The sequence below is a fragment of the Enhydra lutris genome, unplaced genomic scaffold (genome assembly GCF_002288905.1).
Source record: "Enhydra lutris kenyoni isolate GAN:26980312 unplaced genomic scaffold, ASM228890v2 scaffoldscaffold26, whole genome shotgun sequence".
Classification (NCBI taxonomy): domain Eukaryota; kingdom Metazoa; phylum Chordata; class Mammalia; order Carnivora; family Mustelidae; genus Enhydra; species Enhydra lutris.
The window spans coordinates 14,445,092-14,470,710 of NW_019154110.1; the positions used below are offsets into that span (position 1 = coordinate 14,445,092).

The window sequence follows — 25,619 nt, forward strand, 5'->3', positions numbered from 1 at the left end:
GCATTCCAAGAAGCCTGTGCTAGAACACTGTACAAATACTGAAACCCTTGGGATCATCCAACACTAAAGTAAGTGCTGGGAATGAGTAAAGTACAATCGTCCTCGAGAAGTTTAATATTCTTGTAACAAATATTAAGCATTTGCTAGGTTGCAGACCCTTCTAGACCCAGGTTAAAGCAGTGAACACGGGCAAGATTCCTGTTTTGCTGGATTTACCAGCTGTAGTAAAATTTCACAGAGACCCGTGAAGACATTTTGGCCCCAGGGCCTGGTATTTAAAGCATTCAGGCAAAACCCCAAAGTGAAGCTACCGCTTGAGAGTCTAAATCAACGGTTCTCCGTTTCTGCCGGGTTGGTGGTATCTCTTGGCCACTGCGACCTCCAGCGGCCACCCTCCGCCGTGCTGCCTGCTCTAGCTCCCCGGAGGGGAGAGAAGAAGGGAGGAGCAAAGAGCTGGGCGAGTCCCGTTCCCACTCTCCTTACAGACCAGGCGGTCGCCGCTAGCTCGTGGCAATCTGAGATCCAGATTTCGTATCTCTCAAATGAGAGATCTTGACTCGGGACTGACGGCACCATGCAGGTCCTGAAGGACGGCAGGGTCGGTTCGCTGATGCAAAGTAAGGGTCGAAGGAACCCGTCACGACGCAGAAGAGAGGAAACCCTCCCGCCTCCATTCGGAGAAGACCGAAGACAGAACCTCGCGCCCAGGCCTCCCTCCTCTCTTAGCCTGCGGGGTCTTTTCTCTCTTTCCGGGTTTGGGACGAGATGATGACCGCAGCGAAACCAAAACTGGAAACGGATAAACTGCGGTGACACCGGGGATCTATTTGAGAACTACACCCAAGGCGTGGTCGTCGCCGGAAGTGGCTGTAAGGCCTGTGCCCTTACAAGGGCCCGCCTCCAATTGCGCTACCAGTAGGCGACAGCCACCCCCACTTCCGGCCCCTGGAGCCTCTTCCAGCAGCCCCCCTTTTACTACTCTGTCATTGGCTGCCGCAGGGACGCGCTGTGATTTCCCATTGGTCGAGCCTCCTCTCCGGGGCCGTGCCTCCTCTCTCCAGGTACTGTCTTGTGTTCCGGCACCCGATAGGCTAAAGGCTGGGAGGGCGTCTGCCCCACTTAACCAATGAGCAGAGTGAAGAGTGAGGGCGGCGGCTGCGTGGTGGGGGCAGGGCGGGACTTGGTGTGGCTATTGGCCAGGGCGGGCACAGACCGGAGATACGATTGGTTGGGGGAAGAGGCCCCGTGGTGGGGTCGAAGCTGCGCGGCCTCGGCAGCTGGGGGAGACGGAAGTGGTGAGAGCGCGGCCTCGGAGGGTCGGGCGGACGCCGCCTGGGTGAGTCACCGTGCCCCGTGCACTGCCAGTCTGGGAACCGCAACGACCGCGTCTTGCCTCGCCCCGCCCCTGCCCCTCCGGCTTTCATGGGCCCCGCCCTCTGTCATTCGGGGCCCCGCCTCCGAATCTTTAGGCTCCGCCTCTAGAACCTGGACACCTGGGCTCTCCTGCCAGCCTGGCCCGCCCCCACCCCGGGGCCAGATCCCCTTGGTCCGGGAGCCCTGGGCATCCCAGGCCTGGTCCTTGTCCCTCTTTCCCTCCCTCCGTTTCCCTGAGGCTGCGTGCCAGTGGGCGGTGAGGCAGCACCTCTGGCTTGCCTCTTGCTGGCTCCCCCATGAGGAAGGGTGGGCTGTGATCAGGGAAGCGGGCAGGACCACAGATGGAGGCTTTTATCCCCGCAGCCTTCCGCAGGGAACTGCTGGACTTCTGAGCTCGGATAGCAGGCATGAGCGAAAGTGTCAGGAAAACCTGGGCCTGCTTCCCTAAGTGGGCCAAGGAGGCCCGTCCTGAATTTCTGTTACTTGGGCCCCTTTGACAGGTACTGACTCTGAGGCCTTAGGCTGGCCTGATTCTGTCTCTGTTGTGTGGCCTCCTCCCATAAACCAGCATCCCACTTGGTGTCAAATACTTTAATCAGGACGTATTCAGTCCTGCTGCCAGAAGGCATTCAGCTCACAGGTTGTGGTCCCCTCCCTCTTGTCCTTCGCTCTGGACTCTGCCCCCAGTAAACAGGTCAGGTGTGTGCTACTTCCAGACTTGGAGGCTGGCAGAGCGTTCTTGTGGCTTCATGTCCCTCCAGGGCCAGAAGTAAGTCCAGGTTGGGCAGCCTCTCTTTTAAGAGTTGGCAGTTCTTTTGCTTTCCCAAAAGGAACAGTGTTTGGAATGTTCTTCTCCTTCTGGTCTGGGAATCAGGACTCTTGAGTTCTGCTGAATAATCTTGGATGACACTCATTCCTGCGCCAGAACTTTGGGGCCGACTCCATGCCCTGCAGAATCACTTGTTGCTTTCTCCCCACATAGCTCATATTGCCTCTGTCTGGCAAGGGGACACGGGGAGAGGCCAGTTCTCTGAAATTCGCTGAAGAGGTTAGGAGTAGATGTGTGGCATTCGCTGATTCTAAGGTAATGTTAATGGTGCTCTTTAATCTTATGTTTCTGTCTTTTTACAGTAAGAAGCAGGCAGCCAGGACCCTCACCACAGTAGAATGGTGAGTATTCTCTCTCTTTCCTCAGACTATTTTATTTTCTGTAATCCTTCTGTCTTTTTTTGTGAAGCTGTCCTGCCCCTCCTGGACCTTGAGCTCTGTGCTACTCTGTTCAGCCTCTAAACAGGTTCATCTCTCCTGGAAATAAATTAGGGTTTCTTTAGGTTGCAAAACACCAGCCAATATACAGCACTGGGACAGGGAGCCTCTAGAAGTCTTTTCCTGCACATGCTATGTATGCTATACCTTCCCAATACTACCACTGGCTCTCATAGCCTTTCATAATGGCCCTTCTCTTACTTTTCTTGGGTGCCTGGTGGAAGCTCTCTCTTCTGGTCTGAAAAGCCAGGCCTCCTTTATCTCAAGATCCTTGCACTTCCTAGTGAGCCCCTTGAATATTGTGGGTGCTGTATTGGGAGTGACTCCATCAAAACAGTGGGGTTTCTCCAGCTCTAAGATGCTGCTGTCTTTTAAGCTACTACACTCAGTAGCTGACTGGATATATAGCGGGATAGCACCCTCCAGGGGCCCAGAGAAGCACCGGGCTGCACAGGGGTTGAGGCTGGGGGTGAAAATGATCCTTATACCTTCCATTAACTGTAAATGCCCTTCTCTCACCTCACATTCAGGGAACCCCTTAGCTAACCCCTGAGAACTAGGAGGAGGAAACGTGAGATGAAAAGAGAACAGAGAGTTGCAGGCCCAGGCCCATACGGGCCCTTGCTCTGGCTGTATCTTTTCAGCTTCTTTGAGTGTCCCCTGTGCAGGTTAAGGAATTCAGTTGATGAGAGGTCTCACTCCTTTCCTCCACAGGCATGGGGGTATGTGGTTTTCGTCTCTTCCCTAGAAAGCCTGGTGGTCTTGGTTCCCACCAACTGGTAGCCCCCTTCCTCTTTTCTTCTGTGACTCTCTGAAAAGACCATGGGCTTTAGAGTGAGCGTAGTCTATTTTTGAATCCTAGCACCACTGCTTGAATAGTTTAGGTAACTCGCATATTTTCTTTCTAAGCCTGACCTCTCACCAGCAAAACAGTTAATTCTTGGAGAGTTGACAGGTTCTAGTGAGGTAATGTTTGCAGCCTGCCTGGCTCATAGCAGATGCTTAATACAATGTCAAGTTTTCTCCTATTCCCCCTTCCCCCCCAGAGCAAAACCAAAGCCCCAGTTCCTGAAAGTTACCAGGCACAGGAAGTGTGGGGTCCCAACCAGCTCCTTCCGAGACTTTTGATGACACTTTGAGCCTGACTCCTCCTTATTCCTTCGCCCTCTACCCAACTCCCTCCATACCCTACTCTTGGGTTTCAGGTTTTGTTTTGCATAGCTTTTGTGGTCCGTAGTTCCAGTCTTCTCTTTCCCAGCCTCCCAAAATTCTTCTCCAAGAAGGACTTTCTTATCTAGATGTCAGAGGATGTGAAACAGGGAGAGATGGAGATGAAGGGTAGGGTTGGGCAGGGGCCATGGACTAAAACACTTAAAGAACTTCCCTTTCAGGAGTGTGGAGTGGCCAACCTGGCATAGACCAGTGTCTGTTTGGAAGGGCAAAAAAGGGAGTGGGATTTAGTGATGTCATGGGATTGGAGGACACTGGTGGACAGGGGTGTGGTGGGTGGTGGTTTTGTAGGAAAAGGAGGAGGCCTTGAAACTGTAGGTGAGCCTTATCTTGGAAATTCAGGACAGACACTGGGGGAACTCAGAGTGGGGAGGACATGGGGACAGAGTGTGAAAAGAGGGGTGTGGGCTGGTTCACTGAGAATATGGGAAGTGAAAGGATGTAGGAGGGCTTGCCTTACCCTCTGACGCGGTCTGGGGGCAGTCCCTCCGGCCAGACTGCGAAAGCCCCCAGACGTCCCCTGAGGACGCCCTCGCATGCGGCCGGAGGGGACCGCGAGGAGGGAGGAGTCTGGAGCCGTGGGCGGAGCCTCGAGGATCCGCCCCCACCCCCCCTCCTCGCGCGGCCCGGGGCGCTCCCCTCGTCTGGCTCCCCTCCCTTCCGCGCTCGTGCCGGAGGGCGGAGCCGGGCTAGCTCCATTGTGGAGAGGAGGGGAGAGGCGCGCGGGAGCCGCGCGGAGGCCCCACCGCCAGCGCGCTCGCCTCCTGGTCGCCGCGGCTGCACCTGGCGGGCCCCGCAGCCGTGATGCGGCGGGCGTCCGGCACTGGCGGGCAGCGCAGCGGCTCCGGGGACATGTGTGCTGGTCCAGACCGCCCGCGACCATGAGCCTGACCGCCCGCGTCTCCTGCTCCATGCTCAGCTGCTTCGTAAGTGTTGGCCTGGTCTGCGGGGGCCCCGGGGTCCCAGTGCTTGCTGCACCCGCAGCCCCGCCCAGCGCCAGCCCTTGCGATTCCGAATTTTGGCTCATCCCGCTTTCCGTGGCCCCTGGCAGTGGAGGGTGGGGGGTTCCTTTTCTTTCTTGGACTTGCTTTCATCTTCGGGGACCGGGGATTATGGAAAGCGTGTGTGTGTATGTGTAAATTCTGTGACCCATCTTGGCCCCGCAGCCACTGCCCTTGACTGCAGATCTTCAGGCCCCGCCCTGCAGGGGTACATCCCTTTACCTCCGCCTCTCCATCTTGGTCCCACCCGCAGCATCCTTGCTTGGGGATGTGGGATGTGACTGATCTGGGATGTTAGGGGGCCCGTCGGGGAGCACAGGATATCTGAGCTGTTTGCCTGGCTCCGGTCCCCTCCCCCTTCCACCACAACATACCTCACCTGACACGCCAGTCTTTTCTCCTTGACTGTCCCCCAGACAGCCTCTCTTCTCCATCTTCCCTGCCTCTGCAGGGCTCCTACCTCTGCATCATTCCCAGTCCTCCCCTCCTCCCCCACTCCGGCTTAATGCTCCTTCCCAGCTTCCCCCATCTGTCCTCTCAGATGTTCCCACCCCTCCCCTCCTTACCCCCCCCCCCCCCGTGGGTGGCTGCCCGGCCCCCTCCCTCTCTCTCTCTCTCTCTCTCTCTCTCTCTCTCCCCCCCTGGCCTTCCTTGGGTCTCCTGGTTTCTCCCAGACCTGTGGGAGAAACGGGTGAAGAAATCCCCTCTTCACCCCTCCCTGCTGGTTGGGAGAGGAGTTACTTCTGCTTGCTGTGGGTATTCCGTAGGAATTCCCCTCTGATCGGCAGGCAGGGCAGGTTGCTTGGTAGGTGGTGGGGGCTCTTCAGCACTGAGGGCCTAACTGGAAGATAAGCTCAGCTCCAAAACACATCCTTCTTTTGAAAACATCCATGAAGGCCCTCTAGAGGCATGGGACTGAATCCCCCAACCTGCTCCTCTTTGTCTCCTTCACCTACCAGAGTGAAGAGTCTGTGGCCTTAGGTGCCTGCTTTCCCTCCTGTCTCCATAACCAGCTGCCACACCTGCTTCCTTTTTTTCAGGGCGGCACTCCCCATTCCCACTTCTGTCTTTCCCTCACATTGTTGCCTGTCTTTTTCTTAGTTTTCTCTCTTCCTCCATTTGGGAAATTTTGGTTCTATTTGGTTCTGCTGCTCTTCCAGGAGTGCAGACTCCCAGTTCCTCTTTGGAGCTTACTCTTCCCTTAGGCTGAATGGGCTTGAGTATCCCCTCCACATCACCCCTCCCACCAAGCCAGTCCTCTTTTCCGTCGTCTAGTGACCAAACCTTTATCAGGGTGTACGGGGTGTATGCAGGTTTATTGAGGGGAGGGGAGCAGAATGAGGTCTGATGGGCCGAGTGGAGCCTGGTGACTTAGGGCTGAGGCCTTCCCTACAGGGTGAGGAGGGGCCCCCCAGCCTGGAGTACATCCAAGCCAAGGATCTGTTTCCCCCCAAGGAACTAGTGAAAGAGGAGGAGAATCTGCAGGTAAGGAGGAGGTGGGGGCCCAGGGTGGGTGGAGCTCTCTGCCAAATTAAAAACACCTTTCCTTCCCTCCTCCTAAACAACATCTCCAAAGGGATCCAGTACTGGGGCTTTGGCTTCCTGTTTCCGGGTCTCTTGAGGGAGGGGAATCTGTCTGTACTTGCGTTGTGGAGCCTTTGGCCCCAGGGAAGGAAAGGCAGCTTTCCTGTGCAGCTGTTGCCTGGTGCTGTTACTGTGGAGAGGATTCTTCTGTTTTGCCTTGGCCCAGCTTTTCCAGAGGGGATCCCATGGGTCAGGGTTGGGGAGGGGAACAGAGGGGTGGACTGAGGGTTCCTCTGGAACTCTCCTCTTCCTGGACTGAGGGTTCCTCTGCCCCTCGACAGGTGCCCTTTACAGTGCTGCAGGGTGAGGGAGTGGAGTTCCTGGGCCGGGCAGCTGATGCCCTCATTGCCATCTCCAACTACCGGCTGCATATCAAGTTCAAAGATTCTGTCATCAACGTGAGTTTCTGTCTTGTTCTCCCACACCCAACGCAGAATCCCTGCCTGGTTCAAGGTGAGATTGCTCCAGTGCTGGTCTTGATCCTGTCTCCAGATGAAGTTGGGGTTCCCTTCTTTTTCTTGCTAACTTTTTGCTTTCCTGCTATGGGTCTGTCTTTCTGCCTCTCCCTTCTTCTTCCCTCCCCTCTTCTCTCTTTCCTTTACTCTGTTGCTGACCCTTCTAAGGGGGCACAGTGGCATTGTTGGGAAGAGTGCCACTTACAACTGTGTGACCTTGTTTAAATCACCCAAGGCTTAATTTCCCCCCGAATAATTTGGCCTGAAAATATCTGCCTTGTGGGGTTCTTGTGATTATTCTTTAAGGTCACATAGGTAGAGGACCCTGCACAGTTACCAGGCACTCAGCTGGCCTTCAGTTAGTGTCAGCTTCCTTCCTTGTGTGGCTACATCGGCATCTAGGCTGGGATGGGCACAAGGAGTGACAGGAGCTGAGCTTTAGTTTGCCCTTCCTCTAAAGGTCCCCCTCCGGATGATTGACACTGTGGAGAGCCGTGATATGTTCCAGCTGCACATTGCCTGCAAGGACTCCAAGGTGGTGAGGTGAGAACAGTGGGGCTACACTCAGGCCCTGTGGCCCTGGTCCTGCCCAGACCTCTCTAATGCAGGGTTTCTCTGGAGCAAGAAGGAAAAATACTGTCTCACTTTCCCAAGAAAAGGTAGAAACCCTCTCTTGCTTAGGAGGTCAACTTCCTGACCCACAGTATCTTGATCTGAAAAAATGGGGATAACGTATAGCTCATGGAGTTGCCATAGGGATTAAACAGGGTAGTGAAGGTGAAGGCACCTAGGGTTGGCATTGTGGGTTGATTTATTAATTCACTTAACATACATTTATTGACCCCTCTACTCTATGGCAGACTGTTATAGGCACTGGGAATATAGCAGAGTACTAGTAAAAAGAATTTCCTGCCTTCGTGGGGCTTATATTCCAATGGGTAGCTACCAGCAGTAAATAATGAGTAAAATATGTTAAATGATAGTAAACGTAAAGGTGAAAAGTAAAGCGGGGAAAGGGAATACGGAGTGCTGTGGGGGTAGAGTTGTAGCTCTAAACAATAGGATCAGAGAAGGTTGCATTGAAAAGATGACATTTGATTCAAGACCTGAAAAAAATGACCATGTAGATATTTGAGTGAAGAGGATGGCAGACAGAACAGTGCATGCAAAGGCCCTGAGGTGGGTATTTCACTTGGCGTATTGGAAGAATAGCAAGAAGGCTCGTGTAGCTGGAGTGGAGAGCACGTGGGTGAGAGTAGTGGGATATAAGATCTGAGAGGTAAGGTGTGTGTCAGAGTGTCATAATGACTGGCCTTTACTTTGAGGGAAATGAGAAACCACTGCAGGGTTTTGAGTAAAGGAGAGATATGATCTGATTAATGTTCTGTAGAATCACTCTGGCTGCTCTGTTGAGAAGAGATGGAAGGGGGTCAGACACAAAGGCAAGGGCAGAAGCTGAGGGGACTAGTTAAGAAGCTATTGTAGTTAGCCAAGCAAGAGAGCGTGGGGACCTGGCTAGGGTGGTAGTGGCCAAAATGGCAGGAAGCATTCAGATTTTTAAGGGGAGAGAAGACAAGATTTGCTGACAGATTGGATATGAGAGAAAGAGGAGTCTGGAATGACTCCAAGGATCATTAAAAGAGTGTCCAGAAAAAAAAAAGAGTGCCCACTTTAGAGTCTGTCCTGTATGTGCTCAGGACTGTAGGGATTCAGAAGGAGAACCCACACTGGCCTTCTCTTCCAGGAGGTTGAGGTCTAGTTGCCAAAGGAAGACTTAACAGTAGCAGTATGCTATGGGAAAACTTACTGTTCAAAACTCTCAAGCATATTAAGACTAAGAGAAGAACGGGTCTGTAAAATGGAGTGGGCTTGGAAGGCTTCAAGGAAGAGGGGGGACAGGACTGTCTTCAAAATGTCAGTAGGATGTGGCTTGGCTGAGAGGAGGCATTATCAAGCGGAAGTGAAGAAACAAGGAGACAGGAATGGTGTGAACAGGACTTCCTGCCTGCAGCAGGAGTCATGAGAGAACATGGAGTACCAGGACATTCAGGGACATGTGGTAGAGTTTGGATTTGATGTAAGAAATGGTAGGGCCCCATTTGAAGGGATAAGTATGTCCCAAGGACTAGAGTTCTTGGAAGACAGTTGTCAAAAAGGTAAATTCTCCTGGGTGTAGGCCAGTGTCCCTGGTCCTCCCTCGGGCCCCTGTGCCTTACCTCCTGCTTTAAATCCTCCCCTCCCCACAGCCTTCTTGTTTTTGACCCTTATGGCCCCAAGGCAAACCTGCCCCTTGCCTCACTCTGTGGCTTCTTGCCTTGGCAGGTGCCACTTCTCCACTTTCAAGCAGTGCCAAGAGTGGTTGTCACGGCTAAGCCGGGCCACGGCGCGACCTGCCAAGCCTGAAGACCTCTTTGCCTTCGCCTACCATGCCTGGTGCCTGGGGCTGACTGAGGAGGACCAGCATACCCACCTGTGTCAGCCAGGTAAGGCCAGGCTGTTTTATTTGGGAGGCTTCATATCTCTTGATTCTTAACCCTCCTCCACCCACGGACGTGGTGCACTTGGATGCTGACAGGCAGGCATGGGGGCTGTGTTGCAGGAGAGCACATACGATGTCGGCAGGAGGCTGAGCTCACGAGGATGGGCTTTGATCTGCAGAATGTCTGGAGAGTCTCCCACATCAACAGCAACTACAAGTGAGAGGGCAGGGGGAGGAGAACCAAAATACCAATCCAGACTCAGATCTGGCTGGGCCGAGTCCCTGGTTCTGTGAGAGAGGAGGACTCCTTCTCTCTCTTCCCACAAAGCCATCCCTGGGGATCTTGTTATCATAGGCCTTAGATTGCGCTTGGTGACCCCATCTGGTCTCTTCACAGATTGTGCCCCAGTTACCCGCAGAAGCTCCTGGTTCCTGTATGGATCACAGACAAAGAGCTGGAGAATGTGGCTTCCTTCCGCTCCTGGAAGCGGATCCCGGTGGTTGTGTATAGGTGAGGCAGCAGGGGACAGGAAGTAGGGAGGACATTTTTTATGCAAGAAAGAGTCAAAAGTGGAGATTTTGCCTGGTTGAGTAGGAATTGATACCCTGAAGGAAATGAAATAGTTTCCAATCAAAAACTACCTCGGCTTTTTTCTTCTAAAGATGAGGCTTTTGGAGAATACATTCACTTTACTTTTTGGGGAGGGTGTGTGTGTGTGTTTATAAAATGTTGCATTAATGTGTGTACAATGTTGTGTGTGTAAATTGTCGCATTAGAACCGGGGTTGGCCAACTATGGCCCAGTGAACCAAATCCAGCCTGCGGCCTGTTTCATGCACAGCCCAGTGCTATGAATGGTTTTTACATTTTTAAAGGGTTGCTGCTATTTTTTTTTAAACAAACCAAAAAGAAAGAATGCGTGACAGAGACAGGCTATGACATGTGAAGCTGAACATTTATTGTTTCTTTACTGAAAATGCTTGTGGATCCCCTGCACTAGAACACTGTAGCGAAAATAGAGTGAGACAGATAGTAGCTGTGAGGTTTGGAGTTGTTCTGCTCTGGGCTCAGGCTTGTTCTCCTGCTGGATGTCGGTACCTGGAGCAGGTGCTGTGCAGAGTCAAGAAGTCAAGGTCACCTTGGGAACACAGAGAGCATCCGAGAAATGTGTGTGACAGTGCTTTGTAAACTGTAGAGCCCTCTGGATATGTCAAGGGCTTTTGGTTGTTAGTGTGGCCTGGGTGAATGGGTAGCCCCTGTTGGCTCTGGAGATCTTGGTCTGGCCCCCTAAGGCCTTGGCAGTAGGCCCGGGGCGGGGGGGTCGGTGGGCGCTGCAGATGGCAAAGGAATGATGGTTTCTTCCCTTTCGTCAGACACCTCCGCAACGGGGCTGCCATCGCCCGCTGCAGCCAGCCAGAGATCAGCTGGTGGGGCTGGCGCAATGCAGACGATGAGTACCTGGTCACATCCATCGCTAAAGCCTGTGCCCTGGACCCGGGGACAAGAGCCACTGGGGGCTCCCTCAGCACTGGGAATAGTGATGCCAGCGAGGCATGTGACACTGACTTCGGTAAGGTGTTGTGGGCGGTGCTGACCCCCTGGAGAGCCCCCACCTTGGCCTTACTGGCTTTTGGGGAGCCCCTCCCTAACCCCCACCTCGTGAGAGGATGGGAAGAAGATGACAACACACAGGGTGCCAGGGTCTCTGCCCTTTGGGCAGCTGTAGGATTGGGCAGCTGTAGGAGGACCGGAGTATCCAGTTGTCTGTTCTTCTCTGCTGAAAGTGTGTGCCAGGGTAGGGTGATGCTGGGCTGGCTGACCCAGGGTCTTCTCCCTGCTGTGTGTTTAGATTCCTCCTTGACCGCATGCTCTGGAGTAGAGAGCACCGCAGCCCCCCAGAAGCTACTGATCCTGGACGCTCGCTCCTACACGGCGGCAGTGGCCAACCGGGCCAAGGGTGGAGGCTGTGAGTGCGAAGGTATGGCTCTTACAACCCCCGCCACGTTCCCCGCGCACCCTGTCTGTAGTCGGTCTGCGTTCTGGGTGGCCTCGATGAGGAGGGGCCTGGGGGCAGGTTGTACAGTGGAAAGAGCCAGACAAACTTGGCTTAGAATCGGGACTCTGCCTCTTATCTAGCAGTGACTCATTCACTTCATCGGTCTCAATTTTATTATCTTATCTGTAAATTAGGGATGATCATAAAAATTATCAGCATAGAACAGCTACTGTATATTGAGAATTTACTGTGTGTTGTCATTACAAGTAGTACCGTGACTATCACTCGTTGGTAATGTCCTCGTTACTGCTGTCAGCATGTGGCACCTGAGCATCTGGAGCTGAGTGGTCCCCCAGCCCGGGGAAGCCTGGTCCATGGGGACCACTCTCGTCCTGGATGGCTGTTTCTGGGACGCGCTCTTAGGCTCCACCCTCGTCTGTATGTCTACAGAGTACTACCCCAACTGTGAGGTCGTGTTCATGGGGATGGCCAACATTCACGCCATCCGGAACAGCTTCCAGTATCTCCGGGCTGTGTGTAGCCAGATGCCCGACCCCAGCAAGTAGGTGGTCCCTGCCTGCCCCTGTTCTGTCCCCCCTTGTCTTGTCCTTCATCCAGTTCTTCTGGTTCTTAGAAGATGAGCTGGGCTAATGGGAGGTGTGGAGGTATGGGAAACCTGAGGGCCTGGTGCAGTGGGCCGGTTCCAAGAGCACATCTTTTGCTCATTGGCCAGCACTGGAACGGCCACAGCACACCGGGTTCCTTTGGTTTGGATCCGAAGTCTTACTTAAAGAACACAGAGAACTGGGGAAAGAATGGCTAAATGTGATGCTTCCCGCTCCTCCCTCGGTGCTCAGTCCCTTGTGTACCTTGGGTCTTTTCTTCTTTACCTCCCTGCCAGGGAGCTCCTGGCAGAAGGGCCCCACACTGGACCTCTTGGCTTCAGCCCTCCCTGGGGACTTCATTCAGTGTGGCTGGCATGGGTGGCGGAGAGACCGTTGGAGCCTCAGTGCCCTTGGTGACAGGCTTGATTTCTGCTCTCCTGTAGCTGGTTGTCAGCCCTGGAGAGCACGAAATGGCTGCAGCACTTGTCAGTGATGCTCAAGGCGGCCGTGCTCGTGGCTAATACCGTGGATCGGGAGGGCCGGCCTGTGCTGGTGCACTGCTCCGATGGCTGGGACCGGACGCCACAGATCGTAGCCCTGGCCAAGATACTGCTGGACCCATATTACAGGACACTGGAGGTACTGGGTGGGCTTGGGCAGGGAAGACTAGAGGGAAAGGCGGGTGGGGAAGGTGTTGGGCCCTCTGGATCTGTCTTGGGGATCTTTTAGTAGAGGACATTGGTGGCTTTGAGTCCTCTCCTAGGATCAGTTCTGCTCTTCCCTGTAGCTGTCAGCTCCCTGCCTTTGGCATCCCCTGGGGAGTAGCACACTAGCCTTTCCAGAAAGGCCTTATGCTTGGCCTCTCTTTTCTGCAGGGCTTCCAAGTTTTAGTAGAGTCTGACTGGCTAGATTTTGGACACAAGTTTGGAGACCGCTGCGGCCACCAGGAGAATGCAGAGGACCAAAATGAGCAGTGCCCGGTGTTCCTCCAGTGGCTTGATTCTGTTCATCAGCTGCTCAAGCAGTTCCCCTGCCTGTTTGAGTTTAATGAAGCATTCCTGGTAAGTCCTCCGCTACTGGTAAAGCCTGTGACCCGGGGCGGGGGCAGGGGAGAAGTGGCCGAGGCTCCCAGGGGTGAGCTAGTGCGGCCTTCTAGGTCAAACTGGTGCAGCACACGTACTCCTGCCTCTACGGCACGTTCCTGGCCAACAACCCCTGCGAGCGAGAGAAGCGCAACATCTACAAGCGGACCTGCTCTGTGTGGGCTCTCCTGCGGGCTGGCAATAAGAACTTTCACAACTTCCTCTACACACCTGGTTCTGACATGGTAAGTCCCAACCCTTGTTCTGTGGCCCCTGCTTGGAGAGCTCCAGGGAGAACAGCCTGAGCAGTGGGGAGAATGAGGGCTGAGAGAAAGAAGAGGGACCTGGACTGGCTCACAAAACACTGGCATGGGGCTGCTTCCCTAGGTCCTGCATCCTGTATGTCATGTCCGGGCCCTGCACCTCTGGACAGCTGTTTATTTGCCAGCATCGTCTCCATGTACACTCGGGGAGGAGACCATGGATCTCTACCTTTCTCCAGCAGCTCAGAGCCAGGAGTTCTCTGGCCGCTCTCTGGACAGGTAACAAGAGTCTTTCTTGCTCTCTCCTCTCTCCACTAGAAAGGCAATGATTGCTTTGTGCCTCACCTCATGTTCTCCTTTTTTTTTTTTTTTTATAAGATATTTAAAAGCAACTTCTTGTCTCAGTTGAAGGAGAGACTTGGCCCAAGACTTATAGCTAGCCGGGAGGGCACTCTGGATGTTTTCAAGGTCCTCTCTTAAGATAAAATTGGTTACCTTCTTTCCTGGAGCTATCACCCTATGTGACATGGTTAAGCAGGGGAGAGGAGAACAGAGAAGAAAGGACTATTTCAGGAAGGTTTGTGGGAATGGTCTTGATTTATGTTCACTACAGAAGACATTGAGGTACTTGCTATCTTAGTAGTAGTGTGACCTTTGCTATGTGCAGCAATAGCTTCTGGAAGCATCTGATTCTCAGGGAGGTGGGTTCCCAGAAGAGGGATGGTCTTCCCATTCTCCCTCAGAAAAAGGCCAGAATTTAAAGGCAGACATAAAAATTAAAGTTATCTTCTGGCTAAATACGTGGGGGAAATAGAATGGTTGTTGGTTACATTATAAGAGTAATGCATGTTCCTATTTAAAAAAAAGGCGAGGGGCGCCTGGGTGGCTCAGTCGGTTAAGCAGCTGCCTTTGGTTCAGGTCATGATCTGGTTCTGGGATTGAGCTCCGCATTGGGCTCCCTGCTCAGTGGAGAGCCTGCTTCTCCCTCTCCCTCTGCCTGCCGCTTTGCCTACTTGTGTAGGCAACTGTAACTCTCTGTCAAATAAATAAATAAAATCTTTTTTAAAAAAATCAAACAGTGTAAATGTAGAAAATGAAAGTCTCCTTCTCAGACACTTGTCCCCACAGGCGTCCACTGCTAACACTCCGGTGCCTGTGCTTCCATATGTTTATTTCTACATAGATACAGCCACACTGTCACACTGTCATGTAGAAACATTTTTGGGGCACCTGGGTGGCTAGTTTGTTAAGCTTCTGACTCTTGGATATCTGTCCAGGTCATGATTTCAAGGTCATGGGATCTAGCCCCATGTTGGGCTCTGTGTTCAGCAGGGAGCCTGCTTGAGATTCTCTCTCTCCCTCTTCCTCTGCCCCTTCCTCCCATGTGTGTACATGCTCTCTCTCTCTCAAATAAATAAATCTTTAAAAAAAAGAAACATTTTAAGATGCTGAAAAACAGAATCATACTTTTCATACTGTTCTGCAGATTGTTTTTCCCATGTTGTGTTAGGCTGTCACCCCTCTAAAACACATATAAAGCTGTTTTATTGCTTTAGCGACGCATATAACAGTCTAAAATTAGAGTGTAGCATAACTTATATAACCAGTTTACTATTGGCCATTTAGGTGATTTCTGGGTTTTTTTTTTTTATTGTTTTTTGGGACTGCTTTAACATTCTTAACTATGTGTATGTTTTTGAAAATAGTTGTGGGTAAAATACACATAATATTTACCATCTGAACCATTTTTAAGTGTACATTTCAGTAGTATTACTTTATATGTGTTATCTTTGCATTTGTGCTAATATTTTTGCCAGATAAATTCCTAGAAATGAAAATGTTGGGTTCAAAGGATATGTACATTTCAAATTTTGATCTTTATTGATGGAGGATTCTTAAAGTATAACTTAAGATAGTGGTTGAATATTATAAAGGGAAACAAAAAGGCCCACTCCCCCCCTAAATTATTGGTTTTAGCGTCTTGAGTCCGTGGTCAGGGCCCATGGATAGGTTTCAGGAATTCTGTGATTTTCTTCCTTCCCCAAACTATGCAGAGTTTGGGTATAGGTTCATAAGTTTATTTTTCCAGGGAGAGGACCCAGAACTTATGAAATTCTGGGTAAGTTCTATCACTCATTTAATAATCACTGCCTTAAATTAATACCTAATCTTTCTTTTCTCTTCCTTTCTTTCTTTCTTCCTTCCTCCCTTCCTTTCATTCTTTCTTATTTTATTTATTAGAATGCTTGGCTGGCTTAGACAGTTAAGCTTCTGCCTTCGGAGCAGGTCACAATCCCAGGGTCCTGGAATCGAGACATGCGTTGGACTCCCTGCTCAGTGGAGAGCCTGCTTCTCCTTTCCCTCTGCCTCTCCCCCTGCTTGTGCTCTCTCTCTCTCAAATAAATAAAATCCTTACAAAAATTTAAAAAATAAAGATATTTTTTATTTGAGAGGGAGAGAGCAACCATGAGCAGGGGGAGGGGCAGAGGGAGAGGGAGGAGTAGACTCCCTGCTGAGCAGGGAGTCCAGTGTGTGTGGGGTGGTGGGTGTTGATCCCAGGACCCCAAGATCATGACCCAAGCTGAAGTCAGATGCTTAACTGACGGAGCTACCCAAGTGCCCCTAATATTTAATTTTTCAATTCAGTAAATGTTTCTTTAATACCCACTAGCTCTCTAGTACCGTACAGGTTTGTGGCCTGTATAAATGAAATAGAAGATATTGATCCTATTTAAGATACTTTGTAAAACCTATAATAAGACAGACATAGGACAAATAGAGATCAGTTCTAAGTTAGCATCTAAGCAAATAAGAATGTGTGTAGTTCAGGGGCGCCTGGGTGGCTCAGTGGGTTGAGCCACTGCCTTCGGCTCAGGTCATGATCCCAGGTTCTGGGTTCAAGCCCCACATCGGGCTTTCTGCTCAGCAGGGAGCCTGCTTCCTCCTCTCTCTCTGCCTGCCTCTCTGCCTGCCTCTCTGCCTACTTGTGATTTCTCTCTGTCAAATAAATAAATAAATAAAAATCTTTAAAAAAAAAAAAAAAGAATGTGTGTAGTTCAAAGCTGTTGGGAGAAATGAGAAGTTAGAAAGGGGTCATTTGGTGACTATTTACTTAGAGAAGTTTTCATGGAAGACCAGGCAGGAGCCTTGGCTCTTTTGTGTCTCTAGCATCTGGCTCAGCCTGGCACATAATAGGTGCTTTAGTAAGTGTTTAAATGAACAAACAAATGAATGGAATAAAGGGAGTTGTGAGCTTGGTAACAAGGTAGTGGGGAGGGGTCCAAAGGAATTACATTCATGAAAGATAGCTTAATGAACAAAAGAAGAACCTATCTAGAGTTGGTGGGGATTAAGAAGGAGCCATTTTGAGGACCAGAAAGAAACACAGGATAGTTCATTGAGGGCTTAAACATTATCCTGAGGACTTTATTTAGATTCAGTTGTCAATAGTTAAGTCATTGTAGGAAGTCACTGTGAACTGGTGACAACGGGATTTTTGGAGAATGAGTCAGTGAGGTGGGTAGTTGGAAGCACAGAGATCAGCCAACACTATTGTAATTCAGATATGAAGAGGAGAGTTTGGAAAGAGAAAGGATTAAAATCAGAGACTTGTAGAGAAGTCATTAGCAGACTATGGAGTGACTGAATATGGGAAAGTAGAAGTAAAGAATAGAGGGGACCTATCAAAGACCGGTCCTGAGTCTCTGAGCTTAGAAACTAGGTGGATATTGACACCAACCCAAAGACATCGGGAAGTTGAGAAGAGTCAGTTTGGGCAAGAGAAGGAGAAACAGGCAGGTTGGGATTGAAATATTAGCAAAGAGAAAGTATACAATAGGCAGTTCAAGATGGAGTTGGATTTGGAGGACCAAGTAGAATGCAAATGCTTTCTCTAACACCTGACCTGACTTATCTTTGGTTTTACCTTTCCCTAGATCAAAAATACCCTGTGTTCTGTTCTCTTTTCCACTGAAGTTCAACATATTCTGCTATATCCAGCTCAAATCTACCCTCTCTCTGTGGCCCTCCCTGATCACCCTAGCAGGACAAGTTGTCTTTGTTCTAAACTCCTCATGCATTATTGTCTCTATCAACATTATTATTACGATCATTAAAAATTTTATGTATTTAATATTTATTTATTTGTTTATTTATGAGAGAGAGAGAGAGAGAGGGCGTGCTTGCGCACATGTGAGCAGGGGGAGGGGCAGAGGGAGAGGTAGAGAATCTCAGGCAGACTCTGTGCTGAGGGCAGAGAGCAACACAGCGTTGATCCCAGGAACCGAAGATCATGACCGGAGCCAAAACCAAGAGTCGGAAGCTTAACTGACTGAGTCATCCAGGTGCCCCTTAACCAGCATTATTGATTAAATCTTTTGTCCAGGTAGGAATCAGCTGTGGAAGATAGGAGACTATTGATATTGTTGAATTTGGGTCAAGAGTACATGGAAGGTCTTCATACTCTTCTACTTTTGTATGTTTGAAAGTTTCCATAATAAAAAAAAAGAGAAAAAAAAGACAAAGTTAGCTGTGGTACTTTTTAAAAATACAGATACCTGGTTCTCATTCATAGGTCTTAGACGGGCCTGGTTGTCTGTATATCTAGAAAAATCTATAGGAGCTCCTAATGTACACCAGATATTGAACCCCACTGGTCTGTTGCATTCAGTTGGTACCTAGCAGTGGACACTTGATGTTAGATTTTAAGATCATTTATTCATCTCTCAAAATTGATTGGCTGGTGCTAGGGATTCAGATAAGACAGTGCTGCCCTCAAGGCACTTTCAGAGAAGGAGATAAATAAGTAAACAGTAAGTGTAACAATATGACAACTACTGAGCAATGTGCTTTGAAATAAATTGTTTAATCAGCTTTAAGAGGTGGGTACTGTTACTTTTCTCCGAAGATGATGAGGGAACTGAGGCTTAGAGAAGTTAAGGTCGCATTGTTAAAAAATCACCAAGCTGGGATTTGAGCCCAGGTTATGGGACCCCAGAGACTGTAATCATAACCATTGCTGTTGCCTTCCTGGAATTGTATACCACAAGACAAAAAACAAAATCAAAATCAAAATCAAAATTGATCATGAAAATAAAATCATGGGGCACCTGGGTGGCTCAGTGGCTTGGGCTTCTGCCTTTGGCTTGGGTCGTGGTCTCAGGGTCCTGGGATCGAGCCCCGCATTGGGTTCTCTGCTCGGTGGGGAGCCTGCTTCCCCCCGCCCCTCTCTCCCTGCCTCTTTGCCTGCTTGTGATGTATCAAATAAATAAATTAAATCTTTAAAAAAAAAAAGTAAAATCACACATAAGAATCTTTAAAAGCGGGCGCCTGGGTGGCACAGTGGTTAAAGCCTCTGCCTTCGGCTCAGGTCATGATCCCGGGGTCCTGGGATCGAGCCTCACATCGGGCTCTGTGCTCAGCAGAGAGCCTGTCTCCTCCTCCTCTCTCTCTCTGCCTGCCTCTCTGCCTACTTGTGATCTGTCTGTCAAATAAATAAAAAATCTTAAAAAAAAAAAAAATCTTTAAAAAACATAGTACGTTTAAAAATCACTTAAAAAATCAGCCATATTTTAACTCAACCTTTGAGGAATTTTTCTGCATGGGCTGGACTGACTAAGGCATCTGAAAATAGGAGTCTGATTAAGTCTCCATTGTTTCCTGGCAAGTTTCCCTGAAGTTTTCATTGCTCTAAGGACTTTTGAAATGTGTTAAAAATCAGACATTCTTGAAAATGTAACCCATTTGGTGTGCACAAATGCCTCTAGAACTCTTGAGTGCTTTATACTTGGGGAAGTTTCCACGGTAACTTCGGACTCCAAGGCATGCAGTGCTGCTAAGTGGTTGTAAAAGGCTGTCTTGGTTTCTGCTGTGAGGAAGGATTATTTATAATAAGGAAAGTAGTAAAAATGACAAGTGGTGTGTATAGTCTTAGTAAGTTTGATGTTGGCTGCCTATAGTTTGAATCCTTGTAGTGTCTCTGTAAAGTATAATTTATAATGATCATTTTATAGAGGAAGAAAGCACATGTCTGAAAGGTTAAATAACTCACTTGTAGTCATATGGCTAATCAGTGTCAGAACCAATATCATCTAGCTCTAGAATTGTCTTCCTTCTGTCTTACTGCGTATGGTAGAGGCAGCCGGACATTAGATTTTAGACTCGGGTATAGTCCTGGCCGGCACAGTAGGTTTAGAAGGCGTCAACATAAAAGGCACTGAAATCACAAGTGGCTGAGATTGCCCAGGGAGATTGTGTAGGGTAAGGACTAATAACTGCTGGGGACAGATCCTGGCTTCTGGAGGACAGAGTTCATGTCTTTCACTTTTTGCACAGTAGACTTGTTACAGTGGACATTGGTTATTTGTAATCGTAAATGTTCTTTCTTATGAACTCTGGCTTTGATGGTCTGATTCTATATATTGGAGGTGGCTCCATTTACTGACCTGGAGGTGTTGTGTCTGTCATTCCAGATTACCTAAAACCAGATCTATGGATGATCTGCTTTCTGCCTGTGACACAAGCAGCCCCCTGACTCGCACATCTAGTGACCCGAACCTTAATAACCACTGTCAGGAGGCCAGAGTAGGCCTGGAGCCCTGGCACAGCAATCCTGAGGAATCCGAGACCTTCGTGGAATCTGGGGCAGGAGGTCCTCAGCAGACTATAGGAGAAATGGGTCTTCCTTCCCCTCTGCCCAGTAGCCAGAAAGACTACTTGAGCAATAAACCCTTCAAGAATCATAGAAGCTGTTCTCCAAGTTACAAACTGCTTAGTACTGCAGTGCCCCAGGAGATGAAGAGCAACATCTCTGATCCTGAGATTCAAGTCCTGGAAGAGACGACGACACCAGCTCTAGACCCTCCTGCCCACAATGAGCTGAGTAGGACTTTAGATGGCACGGAGGAACTACCTGAACCTTGTCCTGAAAAAGAAGCTCTCGGTGCACTCTCTGAAGTGGCTTCCAACAAGGGTCATGGAGTTTGTGATTTTCCTGAGTCTTCCCAGGACTCCCTTACAGGTGCCCCCCAACGCGCCCTGATAAATTCCATGCTAGGTGTGCCCTCCAGATGTGCTCCAGATCACAGTCTGGGTACCCTTTGCAACCCACTGAGTGCTACCTGCCAAACTCCTCCAGAGCCAAGCACTGACTTCCTCAGCCAAGATCCCCCGGGGTCTGTGGCAAGCATCTCCTACCAGGAACAGCCCAGTTCTGTGCCAGATCTGATTCATAAGGAGGAATACACTGGCAAAAGAGGGAATATTAGGAATGGGCAGTTACTGGAAAATCCTCGCTTTGGGAAAGTGCCATTGGAATTGTCCCGAAAGCCAATTTCTCAGAGCCAGACCAGTGAGTTTTCTTTTTTAGGATCCAACTGGGACAGCTTCCAAGGAATGGTGACTTCATTCCCAAGTGGGGAGACCACCTCTCGGCGGCTGCTTTCCTATGGCTGTTGTAGCAAGAGGTCAAGCAACAAGCAGGTGCGGGCAACAGGGCCCTGCTTTGGGGGCCAGTGGGCTCAGAGAGAAGGGGTGAAGTCACCAGTCTGTTCTAGTCATTCCAATGGACACTGTACTGGTCCAGGAGGGAAAAATAACCGGATGTGGTTGTCCGGTCATCCAAAGCAGGTCTCCAGCACAAAGCCTGTTCCACTGAGCTGCCCTTCTCCAGTGCCTCCTCTCTACTTGGATGATGATGGACTCCCCTTTCCTACGGATGTGATCCAGCATAGATTACGGCAGATCGAAGCAGGGTACAGGCAAGAGGTGGAGCAGCTACGTCGACAAGTGCGTGAGCTTCAGATGAGGCTGGACATCCGTCACTGCTGTGCCCCTCCAGCAGAGCCGCCCATGGACTATGAGGATGATTTTGTAAGTTTCACCACTGCTGTCTGTCCATTCATTTATTCTGTTCATCCAGCCTCCCAACATTTATTCATTGGGTACTTGCTGGGTGCCAGTGTATTAGGCGGTTGGCCTGTAGGATGAAGGACATAGTCTGAAATCTCAAGGGGCTCACAGTGTATTGGGAGAGATAAACTAGAGGGAGAGACACCTAGAATGATGGTCTTAAGTGTTACCATGGAAGGAAGCATTAGGTGTTAGGGGCTGGGATGGAGTGCAGGCTATCCTGAGAAGGTAACGTTTGAGCTAAGTACTGAAGAATTTGTCATATTTGCCTAGGTAGACAGTGAAAAGGAAATACCATTCTCAAAAGCATGAAGGCAATAAGTACTCCAAGGGGATGGCTTAATCAAAGGGGTAGGGTGTGTGTGTTTGTGTGTGCGCGCGTGCACGCGCACACACGCGTGTATGTACATGCATGTACAGGTGTGCTAGGGCCATGCGGGAGGGAGTTGGGTAGTGAGGCAGGAGCTGATACTGGAGAACTAGACAGGGATACAGAGAACTAGACAGGACACAACTAGAAAGGTCAGCTCGAGATCGATTCTACCCTCAAGGCAGCACAATTTTCGGCCACTATCGTGATAAGATTTGTATTTTAAAAATACTACCCTAGCAATAGTTTGTCAAGTGGATGAGGCAGTTGAAACCTAGGTTGGGAGGCTGGAAGGTGTTTTGGAATAACCCAGGTGAGAGATGATTAGGACTGTCTAGGCTTCACTGTGTTGGGAGCTCTCTGGTTTGGGGACACAGTTCTGGGGAGCTTCTACGAGTTAGCTTCTTGGCTACTGTATCCTGTCATGAGCACAGGTACTTCTGTTCCTCCTGTTAAGACATTCCCACTTGCCTGTTGCCTGCTTGCTGGGACGGGATGGTCAGGACTAACAACTTACTATTCAGGGTGATGGTTTAAAACAGGAGTCAGCAAACTTTCTTGGTAAAGAGCCATATATTATATTATATATTTTAGACTTTGTGGTACATACAGTCTCTGTCCTACCTGTTCAACTCTGCTGTTATAGCACAAAACCAGCCACAGGCAATACGTAAATAAATGTGGCTGTCTTCCAATAAAACTTGATTTACAAAACCAGGCAGTGGGCTAGATTTGGCCTGTGAGCCTAGTTTCTGAGCCCCTGGTTTAGAATGTAATGAGAATATAATATTTTCATGTCGTAATAAAGCATATTGATTAAGAGCATGGGTCTGAAGCCAAAGTTAAGTTGACCCTTGAACAAATGCAGGGGTTAGGGTGCCAACCCCTCGTGTAGTCAGAAATCCCCATATAACTTTTGAGTCCTCAGAACTTAACTTCTTTTTTTTTTTTTTTAATAAACATATAATATATTTTTATCCCCAGGGGTACAGGTTTGTGAATCACCAGGTTTACATACTTCACAGCACTCACCATAGCACATACCTTCCCCAATGTCCATAACCCCACCCCCCCTCTCCCAACCCCCCCTCCCCCCCATCAACCCTCAGTTTGTTTTGTGAGATTAAGAGTCACTTATGGATTGTCTCCCTCCCAATCCCATCTTGTTTCATTTACTCTTCTCCTACCAGAACTTAACTTCTAATAGCTCCTGCTGACCAGAAACATTACTGATAATACAGTCAACTAACATACATTTTGTACATTAGACGTATTGTATGCTTTGTTTTTATAGTAAAGTAAGCTGGAGAAAAGGAAATGTTCCTGAGAAGATCGTAAGAAAGAGAAAATACATAGTACTATACTGTATTTCTTGAAAAATATCTGCATGGAAATGGACCCATGCAATTCAAACCTGTGTGGTTCCAGGGTCAACTGTACTAGGTTTAAATTCCAGGTTTACTGCTTACTATCTCTTGACTTTCTCAATGCTTGGTTTCCTTATTTGTAAAAGAGGGATGACAATAATAATATACATCTAAGCTTCTTGGGAGGAATGAAAGAAGTACATGCATGTAATGTACTTAGAATAGTCCCTGATGCCTAGTAAACAATGAAGGTTAGTGATGGTGAAGATGGATTGATATCTTTGCCTTTTCTTCAGACATGTTTGAAGGAGTCCGATGGCAGTGATATAGAAGATTTTGGCTCTGATCACAGTGAGGACTGCCTTTCAGAAGCAAGCTGGGAACCTGTTGATAAGAAAGAGACTGAGGTATGTGCAGGCAAATGCATAGTTACGTAAGTATGGTGTAAGTATATACTTACAAAATAGAAGTTCTCCTATTTCTAGCATGAGGAGTAGCATGAGTGACATGCTATACACAAGAGCTCTCTCCTAGATGATTGTCTTTTTAGAGGCAGGTAGTGGCCAACTATAAAGACAGACCTTGTTGTTTTCTCCTGAGATCCTTTCCTTGTTGCAATGTTGCTCTTCCACTTGGTGACAAGGACCTGGAATTTTTCCTTGTGCCTTCTGTTAGGTGACTCGCTGGGTTCCAGACCATATGGCATCACATTGCTATAACTGTGACTGTGAGTTCTGGTTGGCCAAACGAAGACACCATTGCAGGTAAGATGTCCTGTAGGATTCTGTATGGCTCATAAAGCAGCGACATACATGTATAGCTAAGTTGAGTTAATCTGAAAATGGAGACAGCTTTATAGGGTTTTTTTTTTGTTTTCGCCCAACTTTTCTCTTTATTTACTCACGTAAGGCCTTTTGGAGTATCATTCATTCTCCGCATATGGGCATTTCTGATGAACTCTTCCCTCTTTGTGCTTTGGCAGAAATTGTGGGAATGTGTTTTGTGCTGGCTGCTGCCACCTGAAGTTGCCCATTCCTGATCAACAACTCTATGACCCAGTTCTCGTCTGTAACTCATGTTACGAACACATCCAAGTATCTCGTGCCAGAGAACTCATGAGCCAACATCTGAAGAAACCCATTGCTACAGCTTCCAGCTGAATGCCAGAGGAGATGACCTGTCCAATTTTAGCAGGTTTGAAGGGAGGATCTGCTTCAGGTGTAGTTTTGAAGGTTCCTTGGTATGGCTCATGAAATCACAGAGCTCAAAGTTATCGTCTTGAGAAATCCTCCTTGGTACCATAGACTGGAGCAGAGGAATTCCAATTTGGCAGGAGGTCTTCTACTGGTGAGACCCTCACCTTGGGGTAATGGTCCTGGATCCAGACCCAGAGTCTGGAAGCTTAATGTTGAGTTGGTGACTCCCACTTTTCTCCTGGGGGGGGGGTCACAAGATGATGATTTCATAGATACTGCCTGATGATGTGCCCCAAACAGCAATAGAAAGGCATATGTATAACCAAACTCCAAGTGATAAACAGATTCATCTCTCCACCTTGAAAAAAGCAGATTCTAGTATATAAGATAGGAATTCCTATTTGAAACGAACTATATCCTGTTCCTCTGTGCTCTGTGTCTGTGCATGAAGGCTCAGTCTTTAGAGGCACTCCCTCTAGTTGCAGTAGTGCTGTCTTTCTGTGGAGTTGGTATAAAGACTGGTTCTGCAAGTGGAGGTTTTGCTGTGTCTTTTCACTTGGCTCATCAGCCAGCATCAGTGAATATTCACTTTAGAGCAACAGTTCTAAGGAGTGAGACATTTTAGGGAGCAGAGGAAAACTCTGCTGGTGTTCCGTTCTGGCAAAAATCTGTTATTTGGAGCTGTGAAGGCAGTAAGTAGTCTCTGTTACTCAGTGGCAGCTCTTGAGGTATGCACTGTGAAGAATGAGAAGGGAAAAGCAGAAATGATCCTTGTCAAATATTTGCTGATTATGCCCTGCCCTTTGCACCTGACTTTTCCTAGTTGTCCTGGTGCTAACACAGGAGTTACACCTTGATCCTCTCCTGGCATGAAAATAAAACAATGTTTTTTTTTTTTTTGTTGTTGTTGTTGTTCCATTGCCCACTTCCCTAATGTTGTCTTTCCCTTGGCTGCTGCCTCCTCTGGGTCACACTGCTTCTTATCCTGAACACTTGACACCTTGAGGGTAGAATTTAGCATTTGGTTTTTACCTCCTAGAATATGCTGTTTGGTATGTGAGGGTTTCAGTACAAATGCTGCTGTCTATTTCTGTGCACTTAACAATGGAACCCAAACAGAAGAGAATAAAGCCTTGATACCAAAATTGGGAGAGAAAATGCGTCCACTTGGACCAAACATTGGTGGGTTTTTTTTTTTGTGATTTTTTTTGTTTGTTTTTTTGTTTTGTTTTGTTTTTTGTCTGTCTGTTTTTTTGTTTTGGTTTCATCTTAATATGTACCAGTGGCACTTAACCAAAAGATACAGTGACATAGCCATGTACTGTGGTTGGGACAGATATAGTCTCCTTGACCTATAATGAAACCACTAGTATTTCCTTTATACATTTTCCTTAATCCATTGGTGTATAAAAGGTAAATTACACTTAGGCTTATTCTGTTTTA

At 48.8% G+C, this 25,619-nt stretch overlaps 1 protein-coding gene across 3 annotated transcripts; it reads left to right on the forward strand.

Moving 5' to 3' along the window:
* Positions 1–1,213: 1,213 nt before the first annotated feature.
* LOC111151361 (myotubularin related protein 4) lies at positions 1,214–25,397 on the forward strand. 3 transcript variants are annotated; one of them, XM_022509330.1, is made up of 19 exons: positions 1,214–1,336; positions 2,506–2,544; positions 6,267–6,356; positions 6,737–6,853; positions 7,371–7,453; positions 9,233–9,393; positions 9,510–9,606; positions 9,787–9,900; positions 10,763–10,959; positions 11,239–11,367; positions 11,836–11,947; positions 12,434–12,629; positions 12,866–13,051; positions 13,147–13,317; positions 13,460–13,614; positions 19,806–21,204; positions 23,277–23,387; positions 23,656–23,744; positions 23,963–25,397. In XM_022509330.1, exons 2-19 carry the CDS (start codon positions 2,542–2,544, stop codon positions 24,138–24,140), a joined length of 3,588 nt encoding a protein of 1,195 aa, XP_022365038.1. In that variant the 5' UTR covers positions 1,214–1,336; positions 2,506–2,541; the 3' UTR covers positions 24,141–25,397. The 3 variants fall into 3 exon arrangements, with proteins under 3 accessions (XP_022365038.1, XP_022365037.1, XP_022365036.1); XM_022509329.1 differs by lacking the exons at positions 1,214–1,336; positions 2,506–2,544 and adding an exon at positions 4,615–4,796; XM_022509328.1 differs by lacking the exons at positions 1,214–1,336; positions 2,506–2,544 and having other exon boundaries at positions 5,514–6,356.
* Positions 25,398–25,619: the final 222 nt, after the last annotated feature.